This window comes from Cervus elaphus, chromosome 1 (assembly GCF_910594005.1).
Source record: "Cervus elaphus chromosome 1, mCerEla1.1, whole genome shotgun sequence".
In the NCBI taxonomy this organism is placed as follows: domain Eukaryota; kingdom Metazoa; phylum Chordata; class Mammalia; order Artiodactyla; family Cervidae; genus Cervus; species Cervus elaphus.
This window is the reverse complement of record NC_057815.1, coordinates 75,264,754-75,282,498: the sequence shown is the minus strand read 5'-3', so window position 1 is coordinate 75,282,498 and position 17,745 is coordinate 75,264,754. Positions and strand designations below refer to the sequence as shown.

At 35.7% G+C, this 17,745-nt stretch overlaps 1 protein-coding gene across 1 annotated transcript in view; it reads left to right on the top strand.

Annotated features, from left to right (window-relative positions):
• DCDC1 (doublecortin domain containing 1) overlaps positions 1-17,745 on the top strand; it is a 447,948-nt gene that overhangs the window by 234,876 nt on the left and 195,327 nt on the right. Inside the window, exons 13-16 of the mRNA XM_043908575.1 lie at positions 682-807; positions 3,074-3,179; positions 12,872-13,006; positions 15,569-15,687. Of these exons, the coding sequence (XP_043764510.1) occupies positions 682-807; positions 3,074-3,179; positions 12,872-13,006; positions 15,569-15,687 (486 nt within the window). The remainder of the gene's footprint in view (positions 1-681; positions 808-3,073; positions 3,180-12,871; positions 13,007-15,568; positions 15,688-17,745) is intronic.

The following is a 17,745-nucleotide window of genomic DNA, read 5'->3' as shown; positions in this document are numbered from 1 at the left end:
TTTTCTCATGATTACATTCAGTTTAAATATTTTTAGCAAAACTAGACAGGTGAGGTGAGAGAGTCCTGTGATTCTAACGTTAAATAGCAGTGTTTGTCACTAATTTCAAAAACAAAATGGCTCGCAGTTGACATAGTTGCCATTCTTTTTACTTAAGATCTTTTCCCATGATTTTAATATTTTACATAATTAAATTAACCTAAAGCAATATACCTAACAGTATGTAATATGAAAAATCAAGTCAGCATAACATTTACTGAGCTTACAAAACAGCTGTTTGTAGCCAAATGTGAAAGATTAATTTAATTAGAAGCTCCAAAGATTATTATGGGTATATTGCATTGTAGTTATACATGAAAAATGAACATTACAAGGCTGACAGTTGATTCTTTTTCTCAACTAAATGCTTTGTTTTATTATTACAATCATTTTTTTAATGTGCAACATTTGAAACATTTATGTGTTGCAACTATCCTAGGCATATTATAAATCAAACAAACTAAAACGTGCACATCAGGTATCAGTATAGAATACCAACCATAGGGCTGTATAGTAGGAAATTCACTTATTTCTGGATGTTATTTGACATGGGATTATATGTTTTATTGATTATTTATGCTCAAAGTTTAGAGTTTGTATAATTTTGAAGATAGATTTGATTTTTGTTTTTCCATTTTCCAGATCTCCACTGAACCCTGTTTTGGGTTTGACCTTTGACCAGGTGACTGCATTCACCAGAGGTGGCATTACAGTTGTGTATAAAACCTTCTTGGACCCTAATGCCCTTCTGCTACCTGGATGTGACAAGTAAATTAACAAGTTCTTGGTTAAGCAATCTGAATCGCCTAATTCAATTTTCTAGAGTGAGAGATTTAAACACTAAAAGATGTTCCTTAAATCATCTTAAATAAACAATCATTTATTTTATTGACTTATTTCATGATATAATGAGTTGGTGCTTAAAAGAGTTGTCATTAAGTTCCCTGGAGTTTTAGAAAACACGTGGGACAATGAGCAGAGTATAGTCTTCTGCTTTGCGAAGTTGACAATTTTATTTGAAATGTAAAAACTGTTTGTAGGGGATTTTTTTAGACTAACAATGTTAAATGGAATTATTAAAATATTAAATAATTAGTTCTCTTATATGAGTGTTCTTATTTAAGCATCTCATTTGATGATGGTAAATTGGAGTCGAAAACACTATCCTGGAGGCCTGGTGTGCAGAAGAGCAGGAGTTAGAAGACCCAGGCACTGGGCCCACAGCTGCTCCTGATTGCTCATGAGCAGATAGGTGTCAGCTTCCTGTGGGGCAGTGATGAAGCCCAGCAGTCACTGACTGTTGACCGTAGGCCAGGCACAGTTCTATTAATAAATGAATTGGATGAGAGCATATTTAATCTGCAAAGTAATCATTTTAATCCTATCATTGCTTATTAGGCTATTATTACTCCACTTTTATAGAGGCAGAAACTGAGGCACAGAAGGGCATTTTGCCAGTCACATGACTTGTACATGATAGTGCAAGGATTCTAACCCAAGTTGTCTTTCTTCAGAACTGAGGACTTCCTTAAGAACTGAGATAGATAACCACTATCCAGTAGTGTCTAGTAGTACTTTCTATGATGATGGAATCAGAATTTGTGGCCAATGAGCACTTGAAATATGACTAGTATGACTGAGAAACTGAATTTTAAATTTTGTTTAAATTAAACCATTTTTAATTTAAGTAGGAATATGTGGCTTGTGGCTGCCATATTGGATACTGCAGCACAATGCTGACACCATGTTGGATTAGGTGACCTATCTATAAAGTCCCATCTAACTTTTGTATTTTGTAATTTAACCAGTTACAACTTTCTTTAATATAGTGGTGAAAAGGCTGAAATAGAGGATAGATCTAGAGAACCAAAAGCAGTCTGAAGAGGTCAGTCAGTCTAGCTAATGTCAACCTATTGCTAAGTATGTCTAAAAAGACAGACTCTTTGATCTTCTCTACCCCCGCCATTGGCTGCCTGCAGTTTCTAGATAAGATTATAATGTTCTGTCTTGTTTTCTTTCTCTTTATGGATAGAAAATAACTCAGCACTCTTTATTAAAAGCATATTCATTTATGAGAAGATTTATTTCATGTGTGATAATCTTTACTAAGCTGTTAAATTTGCCTTTCCCTTTGGTCTTTAGCTATGAGTTTAATTTTTAATTTATGTATCGCTTCTTAATTTTACTTCTCCAGATGCAATGAATACTGATTTAATGAATGGATTTAAATTAAATCTGTTTCCCTAAATATAACAATGTGAAACTGCCTTTATTGAACATGAACTAGTTTGAAGATAATTTACTTAAATTTTGGATTCCATTTGAACTTTTTTTCTATACTCTGAAATGGGTCACTTGAGATCTTAGTCATCATGCCCTTACTTATATTTCTCAGACTATTGAAAGAAAACTGCCGTCACCATTTCTAGAACTGGTTTTTGTTGAATAGCATGCTGTGTGGTATATCTTAACATATCAGTGTTGAGCTGCAACTTTCTTTAGAGTAAGGATCGACTCACTGTTAAAATAAGTAATTTGGCTGAGTTAAGAATGAAGCCAGCCCCTCTAGTTTGTGATTCATCCATGTAATCTCTAGACTGTGCTGCCTTTTAAAAGACTCTCTTAAAAATACCAAGCTAATATTCTGGATACAAACATTATAAATTTAAAAGTATGCTTTATTATTATAGATCAATATATTTACATGATAACTTTAACAATGAAGATGATCTCCACTGTGAGTAATTCTGTAAGATTAAAAATTATTTTTTGTTTCCTTATTATATTAATAATTAACTAGGCATTGGGTCCCCCCAATATCATAAATAATAGCAAGGAAAAAATTTAAAGCCTTCCTTTCCCAATTATAGATACCAAGATACTTTATAAATTTCTGTTTAAAACGATTATAGACTATACATTGGTTTTTCTCTCACTAGAAGAGTAAGATGTATAAATTATCATACTAATAGATTAAAGAGTACTAAAACTCATTTTATTCTAATAAGAACAATTAAATATTTTATTTTCTTAGTTGGGATGTTTGTGAGGGATTTCCAGTTAACTTCAGTGGCACCAGTCAACAGGTACCTGATCAATTTGAAAAGGTGGACATGGAGAACAGTTTCCTACAGAACAAGGTCAGAATTATTTGTTGTTCTTGATAAGAATATTTTATGTATTAGACATTCAGTCAATACATGGTGACTGGGTAGATATTTGTGAAAGTTTTGGAAAACTGTAAATTATTTTACAAATGTTAGGGGCAAGTATTATGCTTTGTGTGCATGCATGCAAAGTCGCTTCAGTCCTGTCTGAATCTTTGAGACCCCGTGGACTGTAACACACTAGGCTCCTCTGTCGATGGGATTCTCCAGCCAAGAATACTGGAGTGGGAGGCCATGCCCTCCTCCAGGGGATCCTCCCAACCCAGGGATTGAACCTGTGTCTCTTATGTTCTCCTGCATTGGCAGGCAGGTTCTTTATTTATCATTAGTGCCACCCCGTTAATTAAGCACTTTGAAACTGAACAAATACTGAGAAGGGTTAGAGGAAGGGATAAGGTGGGAGTTTGACATTGACATTTATACACTGCTATATTTAAAATAAATGACCAACAAAGACATACTATATAGTACAGGGAACTCTGCTCAATGTTCTGTAATAACCTAAATGGGAAAAGAATTTGAAAAAGAATAGGAAGAAAAAAAAACTGTACCAATATATATCATTTCTACCTAAGAAATATTCTACTTGTATTACATCATTTAAGTACAATTGTTTAGCATATTTTCTTTATACCAACTACATTAATAAGTTGTATTTGTTTAAGAAATTCTTTAAGATGGCTGTTATATCTTTATACTCTAGAATCTGATCTATTTCTTCTATGGGTCTGTGTATCTAAGTAGCATGTGTTCTTCAGAAAACTGTACTTATAACACAATCCAGAAGGTCTCTTTATTAATTTACTTTAGAAATTTATCTTCCAGTAAAGAATTTTTTTCTGCCTCTGAGCTATGAAACACATTTTAAACCTGTCTCTAAAGAAGGAGTAATTCTTTTCATTTTCTCAGCTGGTAAGTTATGTGGGGTTGTTGTTCATTTCAGCTGCATAAGTTTTAGTTTTTGAATTCATGAAATCAAAACCAAAAAGTACCCACAGAGACAGAGATGCTCAGAGAAAGCGGGGCTTCCTGTTAACTAGTCTGGGCCCTTTCTTGTAAGAGATAATGCAAAAGACACATTGTCCCAACCTGCTGTTTTTCAATTTCTCCATGTTGCCCATTCAGTCTTTTAGGTCAAAATTTATACCAAAAACACTAGTTGTTTCAAGGTATATGTGAAGCTAAATTGTATAATTGTAAAGCTAGAGTAAAATAAACAATTATTTCTAGTCCTGTTTCTGAGCAAATTTAGAAAATAAATGTAAGTTGAATGGTGCACTAAGGATTAATGCATTTTGCATTTTGTATTCATTGACATTAAGGTTTATTTGCCATAGTTCTTTCATCCTGTTGGCATTCTTTTTAGTTTTTTTTGTGTGTGTGTGCGTGCTGTAGCTTTATTTTCATGCTCAAAAACTTGTATGCCTAACTGTTGCCTATTATTCATATCATCATCTGGCCGTCATTGATCTCCATGATTCATCTCCAGTCTTCCCCCACTCTCAACTTGTCTTTCCAATCCTCTCCATTTCTTGATCTTTGTGTACCCTGACCCTACAGTCGGAGCGAATAAATGGAGTCCCACACATGATTTACACTTCGGTTTACTCATGCCAGTCCATGTGTTGTTCTTTGCTAGGATACAGTCCCGCCATTACTATACCTTACTTTTCAAGGCTTTCTTCAATTTCTTCTTTGTCCTTGAAGCCTTCTCAGATGCTCCAGAGATATTTAACCTCAAGTTATTTTGCGACCCCAGAACTCCTTTTCACACTTTGAAAATTGTTCTTAGAGTTTGTGTTTTGGTAAAGGCATTTGCTTTTGTGTCTTTGTCTTCCACTAAACTGATAATTCTTTGGACACAGATTTTATGTCTTACTCATCTTTGTGTTCATAAGTGCTGAAACAAAGTCTTGGATATAGGGCAGGTGCACAATACGTTTTCATGAATGATTTTTTAAATTTAGCCGTAATCTCTTTCAAGGCTCGCTATTCTCTAATTTGTTCTTTGTGTGTTAGCCAAGCTAAATTGTTCATTTGTTGTTTTCTGAGTCCATGATTTCTGTTATTATGCCCGCATGAATCCCTCTGCCTGGAATTCAACCTTTCTTTCTTTGTTACCACCCCCACCTTCTCTGTCACCCTTATGCCATATCCTAGCATGGTACTGGCGTAGAGTTGGCATTCAATAAATGTTTATTGAAACCCTGCCCATCATTCTAGCCTTATCTGATTTGTGCCTGCTTCATAAAATCTTTCTTTACCTCAACTCCACCGCCAAATCAGATATGATGTTTCTGATCTTGATACCCCTGTTGCATCCATTCTGTACCCTTTATAATGGCATTGACTCTGTTCTGTTCCTCTTGCAACATTTTTTGATGATTTGAAGTCAATCATTGTTCCAAGTTTGGGCATATTTTAGCTCACATTAGAGTAGAACAGAATGGTAGATTCCACTGAGATTGTTGGTGTCATATCATAAAGGATCTTAATTCAAATGTTTATCCTTCTGTAGAAAACAAGAGCCACTGGAAACATTGAAGCAGAGACAGATCTGATTTGATCCTGTGTTAGGAAGATGTCTTGGGAGATATTTATCTTATCCTCCTACCCCTGCCTTGCAGATTAGAAATTCTGAGAAGGAAAGAGCATTCTGATCATTCTTGTCTCTGCTATAGTATCTAGGTGCTCAGAGTTAGCTGAATGGAACTGAATTCTCTAGTTAATTAACTCATTCAATAGAAACCAGGTCAACCCTGGGTGGGGGGTGGGGGGGAAGGATAGTGAAGGATTGTCAGAGGAAAAGAACCAGAAAGGTCTCTCTCTTTGATTTTAAGCCCAAGTAGAACTTTGAAAGAAAGATATATTTTGTAATATTGAAAAATGAGGGAATAAAAACCCACAGTTATTTTATCACTATTAATTTGTTCTAATGATTTAGTGAAAGTGAGAAAACACCTCATCTTACAAGTTTGTACACTACTGTATTTTTAGAAGAAGAAATTGGTTTTGGATAAAATTTCAGCTCAGTCAAAATAGTGATAAACTGGATAGTAAAGAGACACTTTCAAAGAAAGTTTCCCTTAGCTGTGAAACCTTTGAAATCCTTCCAGAAAAATGTCTCTAATTATATACAGAGGTGATCAGTGCATTGGAAATAGCAATTTAATAACCTGAAAAGGAGCACTTTTAAGAGAGATTCAGGCAGAGGTCATGGGTATCTAGAGGGCATTTTATTGTGGAATCTTGATGCTCCTCGCAATAAAGGAAGACACTAAGAGGATTACAACAGGGATAGAGAGGAGGCAGGCAAAAGCCGATATTCTTGCTGCATACGTTTTCAAATTGGCTTGAGATAGAGGTATCAGTGCCCAACCCCGACTGTTCTTTTAAATCTCGTATTGACAAGTAAAACCTTTCCTACAGAGAAAAATTTGGAACATGTAATCCCTATTAGTAATGTGGAAGGCAGATATAACCCTGACAATTACAACCTGTTGCTCTTTTATCTATTTCAAAAAAAGATTTGGAATCTACTACACATGGAGAATTTGGGTGAAAACATCTTTCAACAGTTCTCTTGTTACTTAAGTTGGCAACACTTATTTGGCAATACACTTATATGTTTCCATGAAATGGGTGAGATACAAACTTCATGGTAGTTAATAAAAAATATTCATGAGAAGAATAGCTCATTTATGGGAAAACATAGCAGAAAACTGCACGCCAGCGTTTGGCAGGTCATATATTCTGTCAAAAAGACAAGGAAACTGATTTTGATCCTAGCCTTTTGGTATGATCAGACAGCAGCAGAACATTAGAAACAATTACTAGTATAGAAAGAGTAAGCCAAACACCAAGTTATGATTTTAGAATTATGGCACATTTGTTATAAGTTTACTTGTAAATTCAACAATTATGGACGCTAGAAGAATATATTATTCTTTATGTCGAGAAAGAGGCTAGGAAAAGGCAGATAATCCTTTACTGTCCTATTTCTTTGGAGAGCAAGTCATCAAGAAATAATATTTTCTCAGATAATTTATACTGGAGAAAGTGCAATTTTTAATCTAAATTTTGAGTTTATTGCCCTTAGAATGGGATACTGAGCTTTAAATGAAATTCCAAATCCCTTCCTTATTTTTAGACCTATAGCTGGAATCTATTAAGGACTGCACACCTAAATACTAGATATTTTGATTGTTCAGTTGCATAATTATGTTATTGTTGTTCAATTGCTCAGTCATGTCCAACTCTTTACAACCCATGTACTGCAGCAAGCCAGGTTTTCCTGTCTTTTACTATCTCCTGGAGTTTGCTCAAACTCATGTTCATTGAATCGATGATGCCATCCAACCATCTCATCCTCTGTCATCCCCTTCTCCTCCTGCCCTCAATCTTTCCTAGCAGCAGGGTCTTTTCAAATGAGTCGGCTCTTCACATCAGGTGGCCAAAGTACTGGAGCTTCAGCTTCAGCATCAGTCCTTCCAGTGTATATTCAAGAGTGATTTCCTTTAAGATTGACTGGTTTAATCTCTTTGCAGTCCAAGGGACTCTCAAGAGTCTTCTCCAACACCACAGCATAATTATGTGCTCACTAATATTTTCTGCTTTTCAGTTTTTCTAGTTTTTGGTCTTAGAGGTAGGTGGATTGATCAGCTTATAGATTTAGAGAATGAAATCAATAAGCATGAATATCAAGGGCACGAGGAAAGAGATTTTAGAACATTTCTTGTGGGTGTGATTTTAATTTGTATAGTAAATTATTTAGTGTTAAAGTGTTAGTCACTCAGTCATGTCCGACTCTTTGCAACTCCTTGGACTGTAGCCTTCTAGGATTCTCTGTTCCTGCGATTGTCCTGACAAGAATACTGGAGTGGGTTGCCGATTCCTCCTCCAGGGGATCTTCCCAACCCAGGGATCAAACCCAGGTCTCCTGCATTACAGGCAGATTCTTTACCATCTGAGCCCCCAACTTGGTCTTAAAATTACTATCAAAAGGAAAAATCTTATAAAATTCTATCTAAAATAAAAATATTTTTAGAATGAAGGTTGTGGCCCATGAGCTCCTTTTTTCACAAAAAATTTCATGGTCTTACATTTGTTCCTCAGTAGATTTGCAGGAAGAGACCTTATTACTTTGAAATTGCACAGGAATTTTGAAGTCTACTCCACTTTCATTGGTAGTTTGGGGAAAGACGATTAAACATGAAATTTTAACTGGCCCAGTACATATATACCTCATTTTTAATCACTGGCATCATCTGTATCAGCACAGTTTATTCAGATAAGTAAAATCATAATGGTCACTTAAAGGAAGCTATGTATGTAGGTATTCAAAAGAATAAAAGAAAATTTCTTTTTTTTAATTCTCAAAAGACTTTAAAAGGTTTTCTAATTACACATGTTATGGTATGTATTTGGAGACCTGTGTCAACATAAGTGCTATCATACACGTGCTCATGCATATGCACATGTGCACACGTACACACTCCCACACAAACACTCACATATAGAGACACATATGGCATATTATGTTGTAGGTTGTCAGAGCACTTTTCAAAATTTATCTCCCCCACCTTCCTAAACATTTCATCTACAGCTAAGCTATCAAATTAAATTAAAAAGAAAAAAGTAGGTGACGTCATGAAGAGAATTTAATGGCCATTGTCAATTTTAAGTGTATTAGAACCATGACTTGACAGGACTTTTTTTTTTTTAATAACATTAAATGAAGCTGGGTTAGTGGGCCTGGCTCTGTCTGGTCTATGTAGAATCACTTGGGAACCGTCCAGCAAAATATCTCTTAGAGAACAGCATGGTGTTAATACTGGGTGCCAACCCAAGACAGAAACAAAGGACCCCTTCGCTCTTCACCAATAAGCCAACTGTTAAAAGATTAAGCCGTGTTGTGCAGATAACAAGAATTTAGGCACTGGCAGCAGATGCTGTACAAAGAAGCAGTTGGCAGTACGGGTCTTCTGTCTGACTAATCCAGTCAAAACAATCTTCTTCCCAGTTGCAGAGGAGAGTCCTGAGTGTGATGGCAACTTGGAGTTAGGAGGCTGACTAAGAGTGCTACTTTAAATGCTGAGTCCTGTGGGGAATGGATTAGTAGAATATAGTTTATCATTGTTCAGAAACTGTGAGAAATTCCCATCTAGAGTCCAATCACTACTGGCTAACTGGGGAATAAATCACCAAAGAACTCTAAGTCAAGTCTGCTTATATGGTGGGGTTACTGTATTTTTAAAATTTTATTTTCATGCATATAAGTCATATGACATTTTTGTCCATAATAGAATAATTATCAAATGTATTAGTCATACCCTTTTGTTATTGCCTGTTCACACTTGTAAAACATCACCTTTTAAATTATTGTTTAACTTTTGTTTTTTAAAAAATCATTTGCTACTCAAAATCTAGTGTTAGCAAAGAATTTGAATAGACATTTCAATATTAGAAAATTATTTAAATTGCTACTGAAGCAATATTATTTACTAAGTTTAAAGCATAAGTTGATATATTCTCATATTAGTAATATGAGAATAAATACAAATAAATATTAGTACTTAAAGTTAGCATGCTTTTTCAGGGAAAGTGATTATATAAGGTAGGAGGTAAAGTTTATTAAATATGAAGGAGAATGAGAAAAAGCAAAGAAGGAAAGGAAAGCTATACCCATCTGAATGCAGAATTCCAAAGAATAGAAAGAAGAGATAAGAAAGCCTTCCTAAGTGAACAGTGCAAAGAAATAGAGGAAAACAATACAATGGGAAAGACTAGAGATCTCTTCCAGAAAATAGAGATACCAACAGAACATTTCATACAAAGATGGGCACAATAAAGGACAGAAATGTCATGGACCTAACAGGAGCAGAAAATATTAAGAAGAGGTGGCAAGAATACACAGAACTATACAAAAAAGATCTTCATGACCCAGATAACCACGATGGTGTGATCACTCACTTAGAGCCAGACATCCTGGAGTCCGAAGTCAAGTGGGCCTTAGGAAGCATCACTACAAACAAAGCCAGTGGAGGTGATGGAATTCCAGTTGAGCTATTCCAAATCCTAAAAGATGATGCTGTGAAAGTACTGCACTCAATACGCCAGAAATTTTGGAAAACTCAGCTTTGGCCACGGGACTGGAAAAGGTCAGTTTTCATTCCAATCCCAAAGAAAGGCAATGCCAAAGAATATTCAAACTACCACACAATTGCACTCATCTCACACACTAGCAAAGTAATGCTCAATATTCTCTAAACTATGCTTCAACAGTTCATGAACCAAGAACTTCCAGATGTTCAAGCTGGTTTTAGAAAAGGCAGAGGAACCAGAAATCAAATTGCCAACATCCACTGGATCATAGAAAAAGTAAGAGAATGCCAGAAAAACATCTACTTCTGCTTCATTGACTACGCTAAAGCCTTTGACTGTGTGGATCACAACAAATTGCAGAAAATTCTTAGAGTTGGGAATACCAGATCACCTTATCTGCCTCTTGTGAAATCTGCATGCAGGTCAAGAAGCAACAGTTAGAACAAGATATGGAACATGAAACAACAGACTGGTTCAAAATTGGTAAAAGAGTACTTCAAGGCTGTATATTGTCACCCTGCTTATCTAACTTATATGCAGGGTACGTCATGTGAAATGCTGGACTGGATGAAGCACAAACTGAAATCAAGATTGCTAGGAAAAACATCGATAAGCTCAGATATGCCGATGACACCACCCTTATGGCAGAAAGTAAAGAGGAAATAAAGAGCCTCTAACTGAAAGTGAAAGAGGAGAATGAAAAAGCTGATTTAAAACTCAACATTCAAAAAACTAAGATCATGGCCTCTGGTCCCATCACTTCATGGCAAATAGATGGGGAAACAATGGTCCCGTCACTTCATGGCAAATAGATGGGGAAACAGACTTTATTTTCTTGGGCTCCAAAATCACTGCAGATGGTGACTGCAGCCATGAAATTTAAAGATGCTTGCTCCTTGGAAGAAAAGCTATGACTAACCTAGACAGCATATTAAAAAGCAGAGACATTACTTTGCTGACAAAGGTCCATATAATCAAAGCTATGGTTTTTCCAGTAGTCATGTATGGATGTGAAGAGTTGGACCATAAAGAAGACTGAGCACGAAAGAATTGATGCTTTTGAACTGTGGTGTTGGAGAGGACTCCTGAGAGTTTTTTGGACTGCAAGGAGATTCAGACCAGTCAATCCTAAAGAAAATCAGTCCTGAATATTCATTGAATGGGCTAATGCTGAAGCTGAAGCTCCAGTACTTTGGCCACCTGATGCCATGAACTGACTCATTGAAAAAGACCCTGATGCTGGGAAAGATTGAAGGCAGGAGGAGAAGGTGATGACAGAGGATGAGATGGTTGCATGGCATCACTGACTCAATGGACATGAGTTTGGGCAAGCTCTGGGAGATGGTGAAGGACAGGAAAACCTGGCGTGCTGCAGTCTGTGAGGTTGCACAGAGACGAACAGGACTGAGCGACTGAACAACAGCAGCAACAAACATGAAGAAGTAGAATTCTGACAGATGACATGAATGACTGACTGTTCATTTAAGTTGATCATCAAGTCTAAGTGAGAAATGTTAGAAGGTGCACAATACTTTTGGCGTTTGTCATCTTATAAACACATGGGACACAGAGGCAGGATCTCCCCAGTTGACCCTCTCCCATCCATTCCCACAACAATCACTGAAATCTCAACATGCTAATTGCTTCCATCATGTTTGTCTCTTTTCGACCCCATGGACTGTAGCCCACCAGGCTTCTATGTCCATGGGATTCTCTAGGCAAAAATACCAGAGTGGGTTGCCATTTCCTTCTGCAGGGATCTTCTGAAGCCAGGGATATAATCCACATTTCTTACGTCTCCTGCACTGGCAGGCAGATTCTTTATCACTAACCCTGCTCCTATCCCTTAATTCTTATGAAGTTGTACAAGCCCTCAACTGTTCTCCCTGCCTTTGATCTCTCCTTATTGCAATCCATTATGTTTGCATTTGCCAGATCAACCTTTGTAAAATCTTGTTATACAGACACTCCTCCGAGAACACCCCACTGACACCTACTTCCATAGCATTACACTTGACCCCTTCTAAGTCTGGCCAAATTTAACTTTTGAGTCTTCCGTTAAATCCTAAGATATATTGATTATACTAATTGCTTTTGCTTGGAATGCCTTTTTTTCCTTCATTATTCTTGTCGAACTGCTTCCGTCCTTCAAGACCTGGTCCAGATGTTACCTCTTTCAAGATGTTTCACTTTTTGTTGCTCCTGTAAATAAGACTACCATTCTTTGCATCTTATAGCAGTATTTAATCATCCAAATGGAGCTTAACACAAAATCGTGCATGTGTGCCCGTGTGTGCGTGTTATTGCCTCGATGCATAAATCTATTTAAGGCAGGAAAACACTTTATAATATTCCATATCACACAGTCCAGGGCCTTCTGTACCAGAGCTGGTGTTCAACAAATATTAATTTAATTGAGTTAGTGGGATTGGGCACTACTGTTTCAAAAGAGACTGTCTCAATGAGAAACATGTTCAAGATTAATCTATTTTGGGTAACTATGCTGAGGAAGTTTGACTTTCAGACTATAAGTTAATAGCTTGTTTCTTTTCATGGTATAGGTGGACTCCAGTATTGTCCTTCATGCCTCTGTTTCCGTCAGAAAGCAGAGTTTCTCGAGCAGTAAAGAGAGCAGTGGGAGCCAGATAACGCCATCGACCCTGTGGCCTGCAGCCAGTGTGTGGCTGATCACAAAGGTATCCACGAACGTCTGCTCTCTCTGAGTCACTTCGGGGGCTCACTGGCTCACTTTGCTGCTCCGTTTCCTGACATTCTCCCTCATATAAGCTCGCAACTGAAAGCACTGCAGTTGTTGACTGTTGTGGATCTATGATCTCCTCTTCGTTTGTCTAGTGCAGAGGACGCTGACATGAATATTCAACTCACTTTTTAGATGGGCTGATTAGTTAGTACTCCAGAATGTTATTTAAACTAGCATAGAGCTTTGCTATAGTCTGCAGACTCACCATTTTCACGAGATTTGCCTGAATATCATTTGCTTCCACTCCTTAGTCTTTATTGTTGAGGTTCACAGAGCCTGGTGAATCAGTACGATATAGTGATAGAGTAAGACCATACTCTAGTCTTAGTCTTAGTTTTAAAACTCTTAGTTTTAAAAGAAATCCCTGAATATAAAATGTGAACAATGCCTAACACAAAACCTATGTCTTGGCATTATTTTTTTAAACTTTATTCTTACATTATTGAATCAGATTTAAGTTGAGAATATATAATTGCTCTCCCCTTCCCTTTTACTATTGAAATACATTTTATGATTGCCACCAAATATTTATGACTGGAAAGAGATGATGCAGCTTGTATCTCCCCTTCTCCTGCCTCCCCTTGTCTCCTCCGTGTAGACTATTTTTGCTTCTTCCAAGCACTCACATAAGTGCAGAGTCACTCAGGCAAGTATGTTGCTACTTAGTTTAGGGGGTAGGAGAGATTGAAATTATTTTTTCAAATGAAATTTTGAATTACTCTTAACTATTAATTTTGCTTTTCAGAGAGCTAAAACCAAAAATTAGAGTAATTGAGACACAAAGATATTAAAAAATATTATCCACTTCATTGACAAAGGCAGAATGAGATTAGATATTTCTTAAATCTGCTTCCAACCTCGAGACTCTCTTAACTACTAGTCCTTTTTATTAATATGTTGTATTTTATTTCTGATTTAGAAATAATATTGCCATTTTGTTAAACATATGTTAAACATTGTATACACATTTATTATCTCATTTAAGCTCATAAAAATTATGCAAATTTTCACTATACAGCTGAAAAACTGAGGCCAGTAGGTGATAGAGGAAAGATTCTTGGTCTGTCTAACTTCAAAACTTATGCCATTTTACTGCATTTCAATATAAAACACTTCTCTATATCTGACCAATTTATGAGCATTGATGGAAATATTTTAGTTTTAGCACTACCACTGAATACCGGTGTGACCTCAAGTAAGTCACATACCATATCTGGGCCTTAGTCTTCTGGTAACGGAGTTGGACCAGTTGATATGGAAGATTATTTTTCCAAATCTCATATTCTCTAATTCTGTGGCATCTGTTTCTAGAATTTCATGATATAAAAAATCTTGTACTTACCTTAAAATTTTCCCGAAAGAATTTAAATGCTTCCTGCAAACAGTATGAGTTTTGGAGTTAGACAGGTCAGACTTAAAATCATTTCTGTGATCTTGGGAAAGTTACTTAGCTGCACTGAACCAGAATTTTCTTATATATATAAAATGAAGTTAGTCCCTTTTGCCTTGCATAGTGGCTATAGTGATTGAGAAAATATATTTGAAGTTCAAGCATACTATCTGGTATACAGAAAGTGCTTAATAAGTGATGATTCTTTTTCCTCACCCAAAGGAGTTCCCTTTCTCTATAGACAAGCATGTTCAAATGAGGATTCCATTCAATGCTAATTAGAACAAAAATTTACAAAACTACTTTCTTTCCCTAAGTCATTGTGTAGTTCTTTCTCACACAACAAAACCATGAGAAATAAAAGTCACACGTTAAAAAGAAAACAATTTTGAAAATCTTCTAAAATTTAAAGTTCTATCATTTTTTTCCCAAAATAAATTAGTTTACCTATTAAAAAATAGAAGTTTCCATGCCATAAATCCTCAATATGTGTAAATAAATTCCTCAGTGGTTGTCACTTATTTAAAATGTTGTGTCAATTTACTAAGTAAGAAAATTGTTAAATGCCTATTCAAGTAATATTCTCAATCAGCTTCCTTATCAGAGAATCGTAACATTTAAAATGAAAGTAGTTCATAAACCACCTTAAAATGTTTAACCCATGATATTGAGACCTAAAATAAAACTTTAAATTGGTACCAGAGGTCAAGGATTTGTTTCAATCTTTTCAGTTCACTGCCTTTATTTATTTTTTTTCTGTGCATACATATTTCAAGTAAGCTCTGTAGTTATAACTATAACAAGTGACACGAATGGACCCCAAACCACTACACTGTGAAATATGCACAGAAAAAAAGGACAAATGAAGATATCAAGGTCTGTTTTATTTTCGCTGAACTGTAAAATGCCACCCTTGTCCAACAGAAGATCACTGATTCTGAGCAGGGCTCACTGACTGCTAAGTTGTGGGTAGTGTTTCACTTTCGGCAACTGTTAATATCCGAGTTTATCCAGGCATAATGACCTCACTATTTGTGACACATTGTTGAATTTTCTGGTTCTTTTAACTTATTTAGACCTTTCTCCCCCCTCTCTATTCATTGGAAGACTGGAATGATCCTGAGCCAAGCAATAACTCAGAGCTGTCTAGCTGTTGGTCATCCAATCAGAGTCAAGGCTACTGACGGAACATCACTACAAGGATACAAATTAATCCTACAGAAAAGGTAATGTTTATGAGCTATGTACCTGAAAACAAAAAATGTTAATTTCAAGATTCCTGAGCAGTCAGACCATCATGCTTCCTATCTTAGATGGGATATTCATTATGTTTTAAATTTGTGTTCAAAATATCAATATTAATTTTTTTAAAATAAGCTTGAAAACATATGCCACTTAATTAGATAGTGTGTCTTAGATATTTTTAAAACTGAAAAGCTGCCTTCAGTATGTATCTGTTGTAGACAAGCTGCTGCTTTACTCTGTAATTATTGGAACTCATTTCTTTGTATCCATTTTGGTTATTAATTTAAGAATTTAATGTGTTATGTGTATTCCTAATGTTTTCTCCATCTTCTGAATATGAAATATTGAGCAATGAAGGAAAAATCAAGGAGACAAAAAAATTGTGGCTAGTAAGGCACCAAAAGTGTCATTTTTGTTTGTTTTTTCTGACTTGGAGGATAAAATTAAAAATAGATTTAGAAGAAAAAATTAGCAGTAAGGAAGAAAGGGGACTTATCTCCAACTGCTTGGGAATATTGCTTCCTAAATCTGTTTTCTATTTCATTTGTCTTTTGATTTTACCTAGTGTTGACAAAAACAAGTCCTATTGTATTTCAAGACTTAGAAAGCTATTAGCCAACTACTCTGGCTGGATAGACAATTAGGATGTGCTTAGGGCTAAAGCCAGAACTAGGGCATTTAGGCACCAGAGGAAGTTTGGCTCAGCCACAGATACAGAAGGGAAATTTTCTCTAACATGCAAGGCATACTGTCCAACAGGTATTAGAAGATTACATAGTGGTTTAAGAACATGATCTACAGAGTCGGATTTCGAGGTATAAATCCTAGCTGCAACACTTACTGTGACAGCAACAACAGCAAAACAAATTCTGAGCCAGACACTATTTTAATTCATTTACACTGTGTTTTTACATTTAAACTTAACAACACTTGATAAGGTAGGTAGCATTACTATCCTAACAGGTGGGAGATTGAAATACAGAGTTTAATCACTTACTCAAGATCATATATAAGTGATTGAGGAGGAATGCAAAGTCAAGCAACTGTAATCTGTAACTCACTCTTAGCCACAAAATTATATAGTCTGTAGGTCAAAATCCAATCATACAATTGCCAGTGAGTGCCAAGTGTGGTGAGTCCTAAACACATAGTTGTCAAGGAGGAGCAAACAAACCCAAAGCAAATCCAAGGTTGATATGGTGTTGTACATGGAGTAGCTAACAAGTTTTCTGGGGCAGAATCAATCCTGTAAACTGGAAACACACAAAGCATCAAGTTGCAAGAATAACAAGTGCAAATCATGGGACATGGAGCCAGAGATGCTTCAGCTCACTTAGTCCAGGGTTATAATAAAGAGAAAATCAGTCAATTGTAACTAACCTAGAAATGATACAGATTATAGAATTAATACACAGATCATTAAAACAGTTGTTATCATTGTATTCTATATATTCAGGTAGCTAGAGGAAAGATTGAATATGTTAAATAGAGACACAGAACATATAAAAAGACTCAAATCAAATTTCTAGATAAGAAAACTTCCATGTATTACTCTTCCATGTATTACTTGAAAAATATGCTGACTTGGTCTAATAGCAGATTAGATATTATGGAAGAAAATTTTAGTATATTTAGATACCAAAAGAAACTATTCACAGTGAAAACCAAAGAGGAAAAAATATGGATTGAAGAAAAATGAACAGAGGTTGTTGAAAAGCTTCAGATGGCCTAATCTCAGAATAATTAGAGTCTCTAAAGGAAAGAAGCAGGGAACAGAAAAATATTGGAAAAAATGATGTCTTCTAAAAATATAGGACAAAACATTTCAAAATTTTGTGAAAACCACAACCCACACATCCAAGAAGTTCAACAGGTTTTAAGCATAAGAAACACTAAGAAAAGAAACCAAGAAAAATCATAATCAAATTCCTTAAAATTAGTGATAAAGAGAAAAATCTTATGAGTACACAGAAAAGATATATTTATTACATACAAAAGGAATAAAGATAAGAATGACAGCAGATTTCTTGTTGGTAACA